This window comes from Salvelinus fontinalis, chromosome 15 (assembly GCF_029448725.1).
Source record: "Salvelinus fontinalis isolate EN_2023a chromosome 15, ASM2944872v1, whole genome shotgun sequence".
NCBI lineage: Eukaryota > Metazoa > Chordata > Actinopteri > Salmoniformes > Salmonidae > Salvelinus > Salvelinus fontinalis.
In genome coordinates, this window is record NC_074679.1 from 31436320 (window position 1) to 31452106 (window position 15787).

General features: G+C 45.2%; 1 protein-coding gene across 17 annotated transcripts in view; it reads right to left on the reverse strand.

Moving 5' to 3' along the window:
* The window catches only part of LOC129811789 (bridge-like lipid transfer protein family member 1), a 148432-nt gene that overhangs the window by 57319 nt on the left and 75326 nt on the right, over positions 1 to 15787 (reverse strand). For 10 of the 17 annotated variants that reach the window (XM_055863402.1, XM_055863410.1, XM_055863414.1 and 7 more), the window contains 14 exons: positions 13758 to 13910; positions 13356 to 13596; positions 13019 to 13173; positions 11530 to 11734; positions 11127 to 11294; positions 10800 to 10990; positions 10547 to 10722; positions 9848 to 10433; positions 8107 to 8305; positions 7734 to 8009; positions 3546 to 3639; positions 3057 to 3107; positions 2341 to 2547; positions 1833 to 2068 (listed from right to left, as the gene is read on the reverse strand). In XM_055863402.1, the coding sequence (XP_055719377.1) occupies positions 1833 to 2068; positions 2341 to 2547; positions 3057 to 3107; positions 3546 to 3639; positions 7734 to 8009; positions 8107 to 8305; positions 9848 to 10433; positions 10547 to 10722; positions 10800 to 10990; positions 11127 to 11294; positions 11530 to 11734; positions 13019 to 13173; positions 13356 to 13596; positions 13758 to 13910 (2938 nt within the window). The remainder of the gene's footprint in view (positions 1 to 1832; positions 2069 to 2340; positions 2548 to 3056; positions 3108 to 3545; positions 3640 to 7733; positions 8010 to 8106; positions 8306 to 9847; positions 10434 to 10546; positions 10723 to 10799; positions 10991 to 11126; positions 11295 to 11529; positions 11735 to 13018; positions 13174 to 13355; positions 13597 to 13757; positions 13911 to 15787) is intronic. The other 7 variants (XM_055863415.1, XM_055863407.1, XM_055863405.1 and 4 more) reach the window with 4 other exon arrangements.

The following is a 15787-nucleotide window of genomic DNA, read 5'->3' on the forward strand; positions in this document are numbered from 1 at the left end:
CCCTAAGAAGTTTTAAACAAATCCAAATATATTTTTTATTTGAAATTCTTCAAATTAGCCACCCTTTTCCTTGATGATAGCTTTGCACACTCTTGGCATTCTCTCAACCAGCTTCACCTGGAATGCATTTCAAGTAACAGGTGTGCCTTGTTAAAAGTTAATATTTGGAATTTCTTTCCTTACTAATGCGTTTGAGCAAATCAGTTGTGTTGTGACATGGTAGGTGTGGTATACAGAAGATAGCCCTGTTTGGTAAAAGACCAAGTCCATATTATGGCAAGAACAGCTCAAATAAGCAAAGAGAAATGACAGTCCATCATTACATTAAGCCATGAAGCTATATGATTAAACTGTCTCTCATGAGGCCCGCTACAGGAAAGGAAGACCCAGAGTTACCCCTGCAGCAGAGGATAAGTTCAATAGAGTTACCAGCCTCAGAAATCAGCAATTAACTGCACCTCAGATTGCAGCCCAAATAAATTCTTCACAGAGTTCAAGTAACAGTGGGCTCCCGAGTGACACAGTGATCTAAGGCACTGCATCTCAGTGCTAGAGGCGTCACTACAGACACCCTGGTTCGAATCCAGGCTGTATCACAACCGGCTGTGATTGGGAGTCCCATAGGGCGGCGCACAATTGGCCCAGCATCGTCTGGGTTTGGCCGGTGTAGGCCGTCATTGTAAATAATAATTTGTTTTTAACTGACTTGCCTAGTTAAATAAAGATAAAAAATAAAGTTTATTTTTTATTTTTTAATCATATTAAAAAAAAAAAAAAAAAACAGACATCTCAACATCAACTGTTCAGAGGAGACTGCGTGAATCAGGCCTTCATGGCCGAATTGCTGAAAATAAACCACTACAAAAGTACACCAATAAGAAGAAGAGACTTGCTTGGGCCAAGAAACACGAGCAATGGACATTAGACCAATGTAGACCTGTAATTTGGGCTGATGAGTCCAAATTTTTAGATTTTTGGTTCTAACCGCCATGCCTTTGTGAGACACTGTTTTAGGTGAATGGATTATCTCCGCATGTGTGGTTCCCACCGTGAAGCATAGAGGTGTGATGGTGTGGGGGTTATTTGCTGGTGACACGGTCTGTGATTTATTTAGAATACAAATAACACTTAACCAGCATGGCTACCACAGCATTCTGCAGCGATACGCCATCCCATCTGGTTTGCGCTTAGTGGGACTATACTTTATTATTCAACATGAGAATGACCCAAAACACACCTCCAGGCTGTGTAAGGGCTATTTGATCAAGAAGGAGTTTATGGAGTGCTGCATCAGATGACCTGGCCTCCACAATCACCCGACCTCAAACCAATTGAGATGGTTTGGGATGAGTTGGACCGCAGAGTGAAGGAAAAGCAGCCAACAAGTGCTCAGCATATGTAGGAACTCCTTCAAGACTGTTGGAACAGCATTCCAGGTGAAGCTGGTTGAGAGAATGCCAAGAGCGTACAAAGCTGCCATCAAGGCAAAGGGGGGCTACTTTGAAGAATCCAAAATATATTTTTGTATACATATACTTTTTTGGTTACTACATGATTCCATATGTGTTATTTCATAGTTTTGATGTCTTCACTATTATTCTACAATGTAGAAAATAGTAAAAATAAAGAAAAACCCTTGAGGTGGTGTGTCCAAACTTTTGACTGGTACTGTAAATTAGATATTTCTTAATTTAATTTTCAATAATATTACAAACATTTCTAAAAACATGTTTTAACTTTTTCAAATCTATTTAATACATTTTTAATTCAGGCTGTAACAACACAATCTGGAATAAATCAAGGGGTATGAATACTTTCTGAAGGCACTGTACCTGTCATGCCGTGACTCTTCATGCGGCCCATCTTGTACTCAGCCTTGAGGGAGGGCAAAAGGGCTGCTCCTATGGTGATGCCGTCCATCATAGCGCTGAACTTGAGGACGATGGGCTTCTTCTCCAGACCCTCTGGCAGCTGGGGGAACTCATTGGCCTCCACGGGGGTCTGGTTGATGCTGGACGCCTTGTCAGAGGGCTGAGGGGTGGGGGTGTCTTCCCTGTTGGGGGGTGACCTAAAGGAAAAAAAATAACATAGTTCAAGATGAAGAAGTTTTGCTTAGTCCATGATGGAAATTCAGAGGAAAGAAAATGGTTTTCTCACTGAAATGCTTTCCTGTCATACTAGACACATAGGTGAGGACCACACTGAGCAAGCAGTTCTGCCTACCCAGCCCCAGTTCTTGGGAGGGGCTCACCTAGGAGATACCTATAGATTTCAATGGGACTCAAAGTTTAAATAATACAATATCTTCTGAATAATACAACAATTTCCTCCTAGACTCACACGTTGGACGGCTGGCGGATGAGGTCGGAGATCTGCTTTGAGAGCTGATGGGAGCTACGGACCATCATGCTGTGCAGCGTGGCTGGGTGCTGTGGGATGTTGATCATGATGGCGCCCACCTTGAACACGGCTGCGTTGTTGGTCTTCAGGCCCCGCTGAGCGCTGTACAGGGCCTGGGACTTAGCTACGTTGCATTTCACAACCGTTCTGGAATGGGCGGAGTAGAGTGTCAGGGATTCTAATATGACTGTTTGACAACAGGTTAAGACAGGACAACATCTATAGAACAACAATGTACAAACAGTGTTTGGGTCATTTTTGTTAGACAGCAGGCATACTACACACGAAGAAGCACATAACGACATCCATGTTATGGGGGCATAAGAATTAGAGGGTTTTATAGGCTCATCCATTACGTTGCCAAAAAATCAACAATAAATTAGATCCCGGTTACAGGATGAATCGCTGCGATATAGCTGATCTATAAAGATAGTCTACCCGCCATACACATGAAGGAAGGAACACAGAAACAGGAGAAAAATGACAGTGGGGGATTACCAATCTAACACGATGAAGGACAATAACAAAGCTAGAGCTGTACACTGAAGAAACACTGCGTTACCACAGACTCCAGACAAAATGATAGTTGTGTTTTAACTAGGTACTACTGTGGCATTGCAATGATGTGCCAAGGTGCAGTAGTTATAAACACATACAGAAACTCTTGTTTGGCTGTGCTGGTAGGAGATGTAGGGAAATCCTCCAGTCTATGTAAAACGATGGAAGAGAAAGCAGGGAAAGTAAAAAAAGAGAGCAAATGAGAAATTGAGTATTCACGCAGAGATACTGACAACAGACTAGATTAGAATATCTATCCACCTTCCTTCGCCTGCCAAAAGTATTTCCAGTGATGCCAGCAGAATATTTGCAGTAATTAGAATATTTCTAGGATTTGATTACTGTGAAGTAACTGTAGGAATAACTCACACAGTATGTTGACATGCAATCAATGGGACAGTGGGGTAGGAAATTAAAACGTTCCATATAATTAATTTGACAAGTTATCAAAATGACAGGCAAATGAACTAGAAAGGTTATTTTAGGTCTTACAATTCACAGAGACCAAATGCACACTATCAAACTTCAAACCTCAATACAAAAATGCAAATGAAGCAGCTATGTGCCTAAATTTGAGCAGTACTTACTGAATGTCTGGCGTTATACCCTCCAGGAGCACAATGTTTACTCCTCCTATGTGGGCTGATGCACACGTTTCTGTCATCTTCTGGTGCAGTATGTCTGAAAACAGATTTTGGAGTTATCATCCAGATAAGGTACTGCAAAATGTAATACAAAGAGGCAGTGTATTGAACTAGTGACGTAAACCAAGAGCTAATGGTGCGCGGGTCACCGGTTTGTTCACCCGCACCGGCCCGCAATTGTTAATAACCGATCCGCAACCGCCCGACTATATGTGATAAAGTGAAAATCTGAGGCTCGCACCCGACCATAACTTGCTAATATAGAAAATGCGCTGTAGTCTACAGTCAGAGACAACGTAACCATTTTTGACAGGGGGTGCATGATTTTATTTGCCTGATTTAGATATGTTTCTGTTTATCATTTCTGACATTTTGGAAGGCTATTTGTTTGTCAACATGTCTATAATTAGATACAAGCAGCTTATCTTCTGTCATTATATGTTGACCTAGAAGACTATATAAACCCTTGCTCACCAGAACAATACCATAAATCGGTAGAATGAATGCTTCAATTCAGTTGACATCGGTCAAGTTCTCTGGCATCCCTGCTTCTTCCGCGGCGCAAAGACGTTTAGGGACCGGGGAGAAAATGCAATAACAAAAAAAATAACTATCTAACTTCGCATTCTCTCACGATGCTGAAAAGAAAGACAACAGATTTCTCTAGTCCTGTTCCCGAGTCCAAATTTAGCATACATATGGTATATAATTTTACTGCAAGAAATGTTTAATTCTGCAGGAGTTAACATTAAGGCTATGTCAGAGGTTATAGGCCTACAGTTACAGTCCAGATTTCAGTTTCAATTTAACCGATCTGAACAGCAGGCTACAATTCCCTTGACGTGCCATAGCCCTATTTGAAGTCCCCATCATCTGACTGTTGAATTTGTATAGCTTCTCACAATCACACATAACATAGCCGCAATACAATCATTCTTTATTACAACTTCATTAAATCGTTCCTAAACATGACTTTTCTTGCCCTCCCTTCTCTTTATTTCGCAGCTTTTCTCTTATTGAATTCAACTCTGACATTGTCCTTTTTTTCCCCCTCTGTGGATCTACATTAACTTATTATGCCCGTACCCAAAAGCATTTGGCAATTGGAGTGTAGGCTATTTGGCACATGTACAGTTAGGCCCTGAAGCTTAGACTTACGCTCTAATGTCAGATAGCCTAAAATAATGAAAGAAAAACCTCAATGTATCAAATCAAATTTTATTGGTCACATACATATGGTTAGCAGATGTTAATGCGAGCGCAGTGAAATGCTTGTGCTTCTAGTTCTGACCATGCAGTAATATCTAACAAGTAATGTAACAATTTCACAACAACTACCTTATACACACAAGTGTAAAGGAATGATTAAGAATATGTACATATAAATATATGGATGAGCGATGGCCGAACGGGTATGAGTAATGTAGGGTATGTAAACATTATATAAAGTGGCATTGTTTAAGTGACTAGTGATACATTTATTACATCAAAATGGTAATTATAAAAGTGGCTAGAGATTTGAGTCTGTATGTTGGCAGCAGCCACTCAATGTTAGTGGTGGCTGTTTAACAGTCTGATGGAATTGAGATAGAAGCTGTTTTTCAGTCTCTCGGTCCCAGCTTTGATGCACCTCTACTGACCTCGCCTTCTGGATGATAGCGGGGTGAACAGGCAGTGGCTCGGGTGGCTGTTGTCCTTGATGATCTTTTTGGCCTTCCTGTGACATTGGGTGGTGTAGGTGTCCTGGAGAGCAGGTAGTTTGCCCCCGGTGATGCGTTGTGTAGACCTCACTACACTCTGGAAAGCCTTTCGGTTGTTGCCGTACCAGGCGGTGATACAGCCCGACAGGATGCTCTCGATTGTGCATCTGTAAAAGTTTGTGAGTGTTTTTCTTGACAAGCCAAATTTCTTCAGCCTCCTGAGGTTGAAGAGGCGCTGTTGCGCCTTATTCACGACGCTGTCTGTGTGGTTGCGATTGCGTTGTCTGTGGACCTATTGGGGCGGTAAGCAAATTGGAGTGGGTCTAGGGTGTCAGGTAGGGTGGAGGTGATATCCTTGACTAGTCTCTCAAAGCACTTCATGATGACGTAAGTGAGTGCTATGGGGCGATAGTCGTTTAGCTCAGTTACCTTAGCTTTCTTGGGAACAGGAACAATGGTGGCCCTCTTGAAGCATGTGGGAACAGCAGACTGGGATAGCGATTGATTGAATATGTCCGTAAACACACGTGCCAGCTGGTCTGCGCATGCTCTGAGGACGCGGCTAGGGATGCCGTCTGGGCCAATCTGGGCCGGCAGCCTTGCGAGGGTTAACATGTTTAAATGTTTTACTCACGTTGGCTGTGGTGAAGGAGAGCCCGCAGGTTTTGGTAGCGGGCCGTGTCAGTGTCCTCAAAGCGAGCAAAGAAGTTGTATATTTTGTCTGGGAGCAAGACATTGGTGTCCGTGACTGGGCTGGTTTCCTTTTTGTAGTCCGTGATTGACTGTAGACTCTGCACATATGTCTTGTGTCTGAGCCGTTGAATTGCGACTCTACTTTGTCTCTATACTGACACTCAGCTTGTTTGATTGCCTTGCAGCGGGACTAGCTACACTGTTTGTATTCGGTCATGTTTCCGGTCGCCTTACCATGATTAAAAGCAGTGGTTCACGCTTTCAGTTTTGCACGAATGCTGCCATCAATCCACAGTTTCTGGTTGGGGAAGGATTTAATAGTCACCGTGGGTACCACATCACCGATGCACTTGCTAATAAACTTGCTCACCGAATCAGCGTATACATCAATATTATTATCTGATGCTATCCGTAACATATCCCAGTCCACGTGATCGAAGCAATCTTGAAGCGTGGAATCAGACTGGTCGGACCAGCGTTGGACAGACCTGAGCACGGGCGTTTCCTGTTTTAGTTTCTGTCTATAGGCTGGGAGCAACAAAATGGAGTCGTGGTCAGATTTGCCGAAAGGAGGGCGAGGGAGGACTTTGTATGCGTCGCGGAACTTAGAGTAGCAATGATCCAGAGTGTTGCCAGCCCGGGTCGCGCATTCAATATGCTGATAAAATTTAGGGAGCCTTGTTTTCAGATTAGCCTTGTTAAAATCCCCAGCTACAATAAATGCAGCCTCAGGATATATGGTTTCCAGTTTACATAGAGTCCAATGAAGTTCTTTCGGGGCCGTCGAGGTGTCTGCTTGGGGGGGATATATACGGCTGTGATTATAATCGAATTCTCTTGGTAGATAATGCGGTCGGCATTTGATCGTAAGGAATTATAGGTCAGGTGAACAAAAGTACTTGAGTATGTTGTTATGATCACACCACGACTCGTTAATCATAAGGCATACACCCCCGCCCTTATTCTTACCAGATAGATGTTTGTTTCTGTTGGCGTGTGTGAAGAAACCGGGTGGCTGTACCGACACTGATAACGCATCCCGAGTGAGCCATGTTTCCGTGAAACAAAGAATGTTACAATCTCTGATGTCTCTCTGGAAGGCAACCCTTGCTCGAATTTCGTCTACCTTGTTGTCAAGAGACTGGACATTGGCGAGTAGTATACTCAGGAGCGGTGGGCGGTGTGCCTGTCTACAGAGCCTGACCAGAAGACCGCTCCGTCTGCGGCGCCGTTATTTTGGGTCGCCTACTGGGATCCGATCCATTGTCCTGGGTGGTGGTCCAAACAGAGGATCCGCTTCGGGAAAGTCGTATTCCTGGTCGTAATGTTGGTAAGTTGGCGTTGCTCTTATATCCAAAAGTTCCTCCTGGCTGTATGTGATAAGACTTAAGATTTCCTGGGGTAACAGTGTAAGAAATAATACATAAAAAAACGAAATACTGCATAGTTTCCTAAGAACGCGAAGCGAGGCGTCCATCTCTGTCGGCGCCAAACACATGTTACATTACTGTAACTCAGTAATGTAGCCTGTATAAAATTGCAAAATAATTGCAAAAGAATGAGACATTTATAGATGTTTTCAGATAGGCTATTGTTCTCTCTTCACTCAACCCGCCTGCCACCTACCTGCCCTTCATCCACACAATATTTAATAATCCTAAACACGCCCGCCCCACGGATATAACCGCAGGGACTGCAGGTTATGAGTCAACCCACGCATCACTACTAAGAGCCTCACCCTTCATCTTTTCCTTGAGTGTGAAGCTGCCGTGGATCTTCTTCAGCTCTGCCTCCATGGTCAGCCCCCCGATGTCGGCCTCCAGGTGGGTGCGGTTCACCATGCCGATGCCAAACACGATGAGGGTGACGTGCTGTGGCTCAGAACTCACCAGGCTGCGCCGTCTGCCCCCAGCACCTAGCCCAGATGGGGGCTTGTTAGTGGGGGTGGTGGGGTCCTCCTGCTCGTTCTCAAAGATCACCCTGCACAGGGGCTCCGAGGGACTGCGGCCACCGTCTGCACAGATCACACAAAAAATACTATTAATAATTGATATTTCTAAGTGCCTAGGGGGTAGGGGCTAGAGATGGGTGAGGGAGAGAGAGAGCCTTACCCGAGATGCAGTTCTCAGGGGAGCTCTTCTCCAGGATACCCGTTGGGTCAGAGATGAGTGAGTAGAAGTTGAGCAGCTTGTACATGTTCTGCCAGCACTCTGCAGAGGGCTCGCTCTGCTCTGACACTGTGATGGAGTCGGAATCATCCATTTGGATGGCTGTGTGGTCAGCCACGTCCCGAGAGCCCTTCCGCGACACCTTCATCAATAGATTCATTAAATGTACCAATAGAAACAGAGCATACATCATCTGATAGATTACTGAGAAATATATACTGAACAAAAATATAAACGCAACATGTAAAGTGTTGGTCCCATGTTTAATGAGCTGACATAAAAGATCCTAGAAATGTTCTATACGCACAAAAAGCTTTTCTCTCAAACTTTGTGCACAAATTTGTTGACATCCCTGTCAGTGATCATTTCTCCATTGCCAAGATAATAAATCCACCTGACAAGTGTGGCATATCAAGAAGCTGATTAAACAGTATGATTATTACACAGGTGCAGCTTGTGCTGGGGACAATAAAAGGTCACTATAACATGTGCAGTTTTGCCACACAATACAATGCCAGACAGCTCAAGTTTTGAGGGAGTATGCAATTGGCATGCTGACTACTGGAATGTCCAACAGAGTTGTTGCCAGAGAATGTAATGTTAATTTCTCTACCATAAGCCGCCTCCAACATCGTTTTAGAGAATTTGGCAGTACGTCCAACCCGGCCTCACAACCGCAGACCAGCCCAGGACCTCCACATCCAGCTTCTTCACCTGTGGGATCGTCTGAGACCAGCCCCCCAGACAGCTAATGAAACTGTGGTTTTGCACAACCAAAGAATCTGCTTGTCGTCCTCACCAGGGACTTCACCTGACTGCAGTTCGGCGTCGTAATCAACTTCAGCGGGCAAATGCCACCTTCGATGACCACTGGCACGCTGGAGAAGTGTGCTCTTCAGGGATGAATCCAGGTTTCAACTGTACCAGGTAGATGGCAAACAGCGTGTATGGCGTTGTCTGGGCGAGCGGTTTGCTGATGTACACGTTGTGAACAGAGTGCTCCATGGTGGCGATGTGGTTATGGTCTTGGCAGGCACAAGCTACGGACAATGAACACAATTGTATTGTATCGATGGCAATTTGAATGCACAGAGATACCGTGATGAGATCCTGAGGCCCATTGTCGTGCCATTCATCCGCCATTCACCTTATGTTTCAGCATGATAATGCACGGCCCCATGTTGCAAGGACACACCAAAACATGTAATACAAAATGAATACAAAAACTGAAGCTGAAAATGTCCCAGTTCTTATAAGGCCTGCACACTCACCAGACATGTCCCCCATTGAGTATGTTTGGGATGGTCTGGATCGACGTGTACGACAGTGTATTACAGTTCCCGGCAATATCCAGCAACTTTGCACAGCCATTGAAGAGGAGTAGGACAACATTTACCGGCCTCAGTCAACAGCCTGATCAACTCTATGCACTGCATTAAGGCAAATGGTGGTCACACTAGATACTGACTGGTTTCCTGATCCGCGCCCATACCTTCTGTGACCTACAGATGCATATCTGTATTCCCAGTTATGTGAAATCAATAGATTAGGGCCCAATTTATTTATTTAAATTGACTGATTTCCTTATATGAACTGTAACTCAGTAATATCTTTGAAATTGTTGCATGTTGCATTTCTATTTTTGTTCAGTATACATAAAACATTCCAAAATGAAGACACATACTGGTTGATGTACCTTGGAGGTCCGACGCTCCGAGCGACCCAGCGTGTTGCGTCCCCGGGGCTCCCTCCTACCCAGTGAGTCCAGTCCTGAAGGGGGGCCGTTGGGTGGTTGACCCCCTCCTCCACCTCGCTTGCTTCTCTGAGCCGTGTTCCCGCCGCCGCCAGCCCCACTCCGCCCGGCTCCGTTGATGCTTCCCCGCGAGCTGCGGCTGAAGTCAGAAGAGCGGAAGTGTCGGTAGGGCCTTGCCTTGAAGGTGGGCGTGGGGGAGGTGGAGCCGGCTGTGTAGCGACTCAGCTTGATGTCTGTCTGCGTGGCTTTGATGTCGTCCACCATGGTACTGAACTGGTGGATGAGGCGCACCAGGGCCATATCCACACGCTGGCTGATGGCCTGGCAGGCGATGGTGAAGTCGCAGTGGAAGGTGTTGTAGTGGCGCCGGTTGAGGTCGTGGAAGGCGAAAGGAACGGCCGTGGAGTTGGGGGGTCCAGTGCTGGTAGACTTCTCCATCAACACAGAGTTTAGACTGAAGGTCTCGATCAGCAGGGCCGGTTTGAACTCCAGCGGAGGGAGGTTAGGCATGCCCTGTCTGCAGGGAGAGATGGAGAGGGGTAGAGAGCAAGATTACTTATGAGTGGTAGATAATGGGACAAATAATAACCAGGCATACATTATCTTTATTTAGATACAAGGTTTATTTACCTTTTGGAGCGTTTGTTCTTCCGCTCCTTGGACGTGTCTGAGTCCACAATGTCTGCTCTGAGACACTCCAAGGTGCCGGAGAAGGAGAGGTGCTCTCCAAAATACATCTTGTAGCTGAGAGGAGTGGTATCCTGCGCCTGGATCCCTGTGTGACTCAGCAGAGGCTTGAACACAACCTGTGTGAATTGAGGAAAGGGAGAGGGAATCATTAGAATTATCACAAACACAAACACCCGCACGCTCAACAGGTTACCTGTGCGTCAGCGAGCTGCACAGCGGCGGGACACTGATTGCCCTCCTCGATGTCGGCCATCATTATGTCATCCTGGCTGGTGCTGTGCTGAGAGTGTTGAGACTGTGTTCCATCAAGAGTGTTCTGGTCGCTGGACAGCACCGTGTTGAAGTCTGATGCTGATGGGATGGTGGGGAGGTTACAGGTGACGCCTGAGGAGCAATGGGTAACAGACACTTAGTGTGACCTGTTTTGACATTCTTCTACCGTGAGCTTCGGGGTTGGTTAGCTGCATAGCGGCTCGCTGACCAACATTCTCCCCTAAGATTCCCAAAACATTCCCTCTACCTGTCTGCAGGCTGTTGTGCTGGGAGCGGTTGATGGGGGACTCCTGGGGTACAGCGTTCCCTCCGCCCCGGTTGCCCACAGCGTTGGACATCCAGTTGTAGAAGCTGACAGAAGAGGGCTCTGACAGCAGGGGGTGCTCCGTCAATACATCTGGGCCCACACTGTTACCTAAAGGGGGACGCAAACATGTAATGTAATGTTGCAGTCCAATTCTCTACCAATTCTCTATCATTGTGGCTCGAAAAGGAATAGAACTAGTATAAATATATATAAGCCATACTTTTCGACAATGTTCACACTTTGGGGACGAGGGTATGGAATTGGAAGGCAACCCAAGTCTGAACCAGGTGTGGGAAACCCTGGTCTATCCCATGGTAACGTTCTAAGGACAATGGCAGTCTACCTGTGCTCTTGGTGGTGGGCTCGTTCCTCTGGGGTGTACCCTCCAGCAGGTTGTGCAGGCTGGGGAAGCTGCCAGTCAGGTAGCTCAACAGACTCTCCTTACGGGGACTGTCCTTGGCAGGCATGCCCACGCGACTCACATGGGCAGGAGAGTCAGCCGCCGTGTCCCCGCTGGTGTAGCTCAGGGACTGGTATGGGTGGGAGCCCTGAGGAAGACACACACCCATATCAATAGTGTGAAAACAAATGCATTCCTATTGTATAATGGAAAGTGGTACTTCCCTGTCGCCCCTGTTCACCCATATATACTGAACAAAAATGTGACCCGATTCAGGAAACTAGGCGTGTGTCGCAAGTCACGACTTCACAGGAGAGCCATTTGAACGTAAAAATATTTTTTTATCAATTTTCTTGGGCAGAAATACCTTTTCGAACATGTGAACTTTCATGTGCCTTAATAACAAACTTGTATGCCATCTGTAAATATGAATAAAATTGCTAAAATTACAAGCCTTGTTGGTTAAGCCACAGAAAAAGCTAACAACCTTCCAACTAAGGGCAACCGTGGTATGGCATTCCTGACAGGGAGATGCGTCCATCATGCATGATGATACAGGTAAGATAGCTAGCTATTTTTTTCAGATATTACACATTTCTAATTTTGACAGAAAGTGGTTTAATTTCAAGCTAAAGTGTACTGTTAGCTAGCTAGCTAACATAACGTGGTATATGTACAACACCCACTGAATATGGTTGGTGTCAGTAAACGTATGCAAAAAAGTGTAATGAAATTGTTGCCAGCAGAGTTGGTTAGGCTGTTTTCATGTTGTCCAGAAGTAAGCAAATCATCGGCCAGAGCGTCAGGTGTGCGCTCCAAGAGCGAAACAAGACGGGTGGGGCTAAAGTTAAGAGGGTGTGAATGATGCTGAATGGGTGTAGACAAAAAAGAGCTCTTCACTAGATATCAAAACATTCAAAGGCGATTTGTTCTCAAAAGTGAGTTTACAAGTTTATCAACTTTCAAAGCAGAATTACTTTCCCATTGTTCCTCAAATGCAGTGTATGATATACCATTTTGTAGCTATGAGTCTCTACTTTTATCCAATGTAAAAAACACCATTTCACGGCAGCCTAGAACCTCCACATACGGTTTCGTCACCTGCGGGATTGTCTGAGACCAGCCACCCAGACAGCTGATGAAACTGAGGATTATTTCTGTCTATAATAAAGCCCTTTTGTGGAGGAAAAACATTATGATTGGCTGGGCCTGGCTCCCCAGTGGGTGGGCCTATTCCCTCCCAGGCCCACCCATGGCTGCGCCCCTGCCCAGTCATGTGAAATCCATATATAAATGCCTACAGAATTTATTTAAATTGACTGGTTTCCTTATATGAACTGTAACTCAGTAAAATAATTGAAATTGTTGCGTTTATATTTTTCTTCAGTAGACAATGCAGACAGACAGGTGGATACCCAGTTAAGACACACACCTTTACCTTTATTTTGAGGGCAGATTCACTGTGTGTGTGGGACTTGGACAGCTTCCTCATGATCTCCACCCCACTGACCGGTCCAGATTTGTCTCCTGTGGGCGGGGGGCGGCTGCATGCTCCCTCCAGCAGCATGGTGTGTTCACTCACTGTGGCTGGACAGCATTTACAACATGATATAACCCATTGGACCAACATACTGCATGCATTGTCATCCCCATCATCAAATTCATTAACATGTGAGGGGACTTTTCAGTACAATTGTTTTGATAAAGTATCGTATTCATTTACCAGAATATTCATAAAAAATAAAAACACTCAGGGCAAAGGTTCCTACCTGCGTCAAACTCGAACTCGGCCCCGTCGGCGCTGGTGTCACTCTGCAGCGCAGCTCCGTTGTCCAGGCCCTGGACCTGGTAGGTCTGCTGCAGGGGGGTCTCCTTGGGTTTGGGCAGCTGGTTGGGCCTCATCAGGCCGATGGCCTTGAAGCCTTGGGTCACCACAATAAACTTCATCCACTGACGGGCCAGAGCCACCAGACCCTTTTTCAGGGTCACCAGGGCAGGCAGCCCGTCATTCTAAAGAGGACAAGATGAGATGGGTTAAATGGATAATTAGGAGTTAACTTAGGGTAGATCCATGAGAGCTACTTCCAGCCCAGCACTAACAAACCTGATTCAGGCAATCATGGCACAGACTGAAGTTCTCAAGCCTTTAAATGCAAACACACACGTCTCACCATAGTGGCCTCCTCTATCACTGCGTAGTCAGCCTGCTGTAGGTAGCGATGCAGGATGTTACACAGCAGACAAGAGGGGTTCTCATGGAGGTAGCGTGCTCGCTTGGTCACCCTGTTGTACTTGCTCCGGAAGGGGATGTGGATACTCTTTTTCTGTAGAGAACAAAGGAAAGAAAAGGGAATGTGTCTCATACACTGTGCATTCGGAAAGTATTCAGACCCATTTTTCCACATTTTGTTACGTTACAGCCTTATTCTAAAATTTATTTTTTATTTTATTTTTTAAATCTTCATCAATGTACACACAATACCCCATAATGACAAAGCAAAAACAGGTTATTAGAATGTTAGTAAAAACAGAAAACCCTTATTTACATAAGTATTCAGACCCTTTGCTATGAGACTTGAAATTGAGCTCAGGTGCATCCTGTTTCCATTGATCATCCTTGAGATGTTTCAACAACTTGATTGGAGTCCGCCTGTGGTAAATTCAATTGATTGGATATGATTTGGAAAGGCACACATCTGTCTATATAAAGGTCCCAAAGCTGACAGTGCATGTCAGAGCAAAAACCAAGCCATGAGGTCGAAGGGCCGTAGAGCTCTGACACAGGATTGTGTAGAGGCACAGATCTGGGGAAGGGTACCAGAAAATGTCTGCAGCATTGAAGGTCCCCAAGAACACAGTGGCCTCCATCATTCTTAAATGGAAAAAGTTTGGAACCACTAAGATTCGCCCAGCCAAACTGAGAAATCGGGGGAGAAGGGCCTTGGTTAGGGAGGTTACCAAGAAACCGATGGTCACATTGACAGAGCTCCAGAGTTCCTCTGTGGAGATGGGAGAACCTTCCAAAAGTACAACCATCTCTGCAGCACTCCACCAATCAGGCCTTTATGGTAGAGTGGCCAGATGGAAGCCACTCCTCAGTAAAAGGCACATGACAGCCAGCTTGGAGTTTGCCAAAAGGCACCTGAAGGACTCTCAGACCATGAGAAACAAGGATCTCTGGTCTGATGAAACCAAGACTGATCTCTTTGGCATGAATGCCAAGCGTCACATCTGCAGGAAACCTGGCACCATCCCTACGGTGAAGCATGGTGGTGGAAGCATCATACTGTGGGGATGTTTTCCAGCGGCAGGGACTGGGAGACTTGTCAGGATCGAGGGAAAGATGAACGGAGCAAAGTATAGAGAGATCCTTGATGAAAACCTGCTCCAGAGTGCTCAGACTGGGGTGAAGATTCACCTTTCAATAGGACAATGACACTAAGCACACAGCCAAAACGCAGGAGTGGATTCGGGACAAGTCTCAATGTCCTTGAGTGGCCCAGCCAGAGCCCGGACTTGAACCCGATCGTACATCTCTGCAGAGACCTGAAAATAGCTGTGCAGCTTGAGAGAATCTGCAGAGAAGAATGGGAGAAACTCCCCAAATACAGGTGTGATAAGCTTGTAAAGTCATACCCAAGAAGACTTGAGGCTGTAATCGCTGCCAAAGGTGCTTCAACAAAGTACTGAGTAAAGGGTCTGAATACATACAGTGCCTTGCAAAAGTATTCATCCCCCTTGGCGTTTTTCCTATTTTGTTGCATTACAACCTTAAATAGATTTTGATTTTAATTAATAGACATACACAAAATAGTGAAACGAAAAAAATTACTTGTTTAAAAAAAATTTAACAAAATCAAAAACGGAAAAGTGGTGCGTGATTATGTATTCACCACTTTTGCTATTAAGCCCCTAAATAAGATCTGGTGCAACCAATTACCTTCAGAAGTAACATAATTAGTTAAATAAAGTCCACCTGTGTGCAATCTAAGTGTCACATGATCTGTCACATGATCTCAGTAAAAATATACAGTGGGGAGAACAAGTATTTGATGCACTGCCGATTTTGCAGGTTTTCCTACTTCATAGGTACACTACTTTTCCTACTTCATAGGTACACTACAACTGTGAGAGACGGAATCTAAAACAAAAATCCAGAAAATCACATTGTATGATTTTTAAGTAATTAATTTGCATTTTA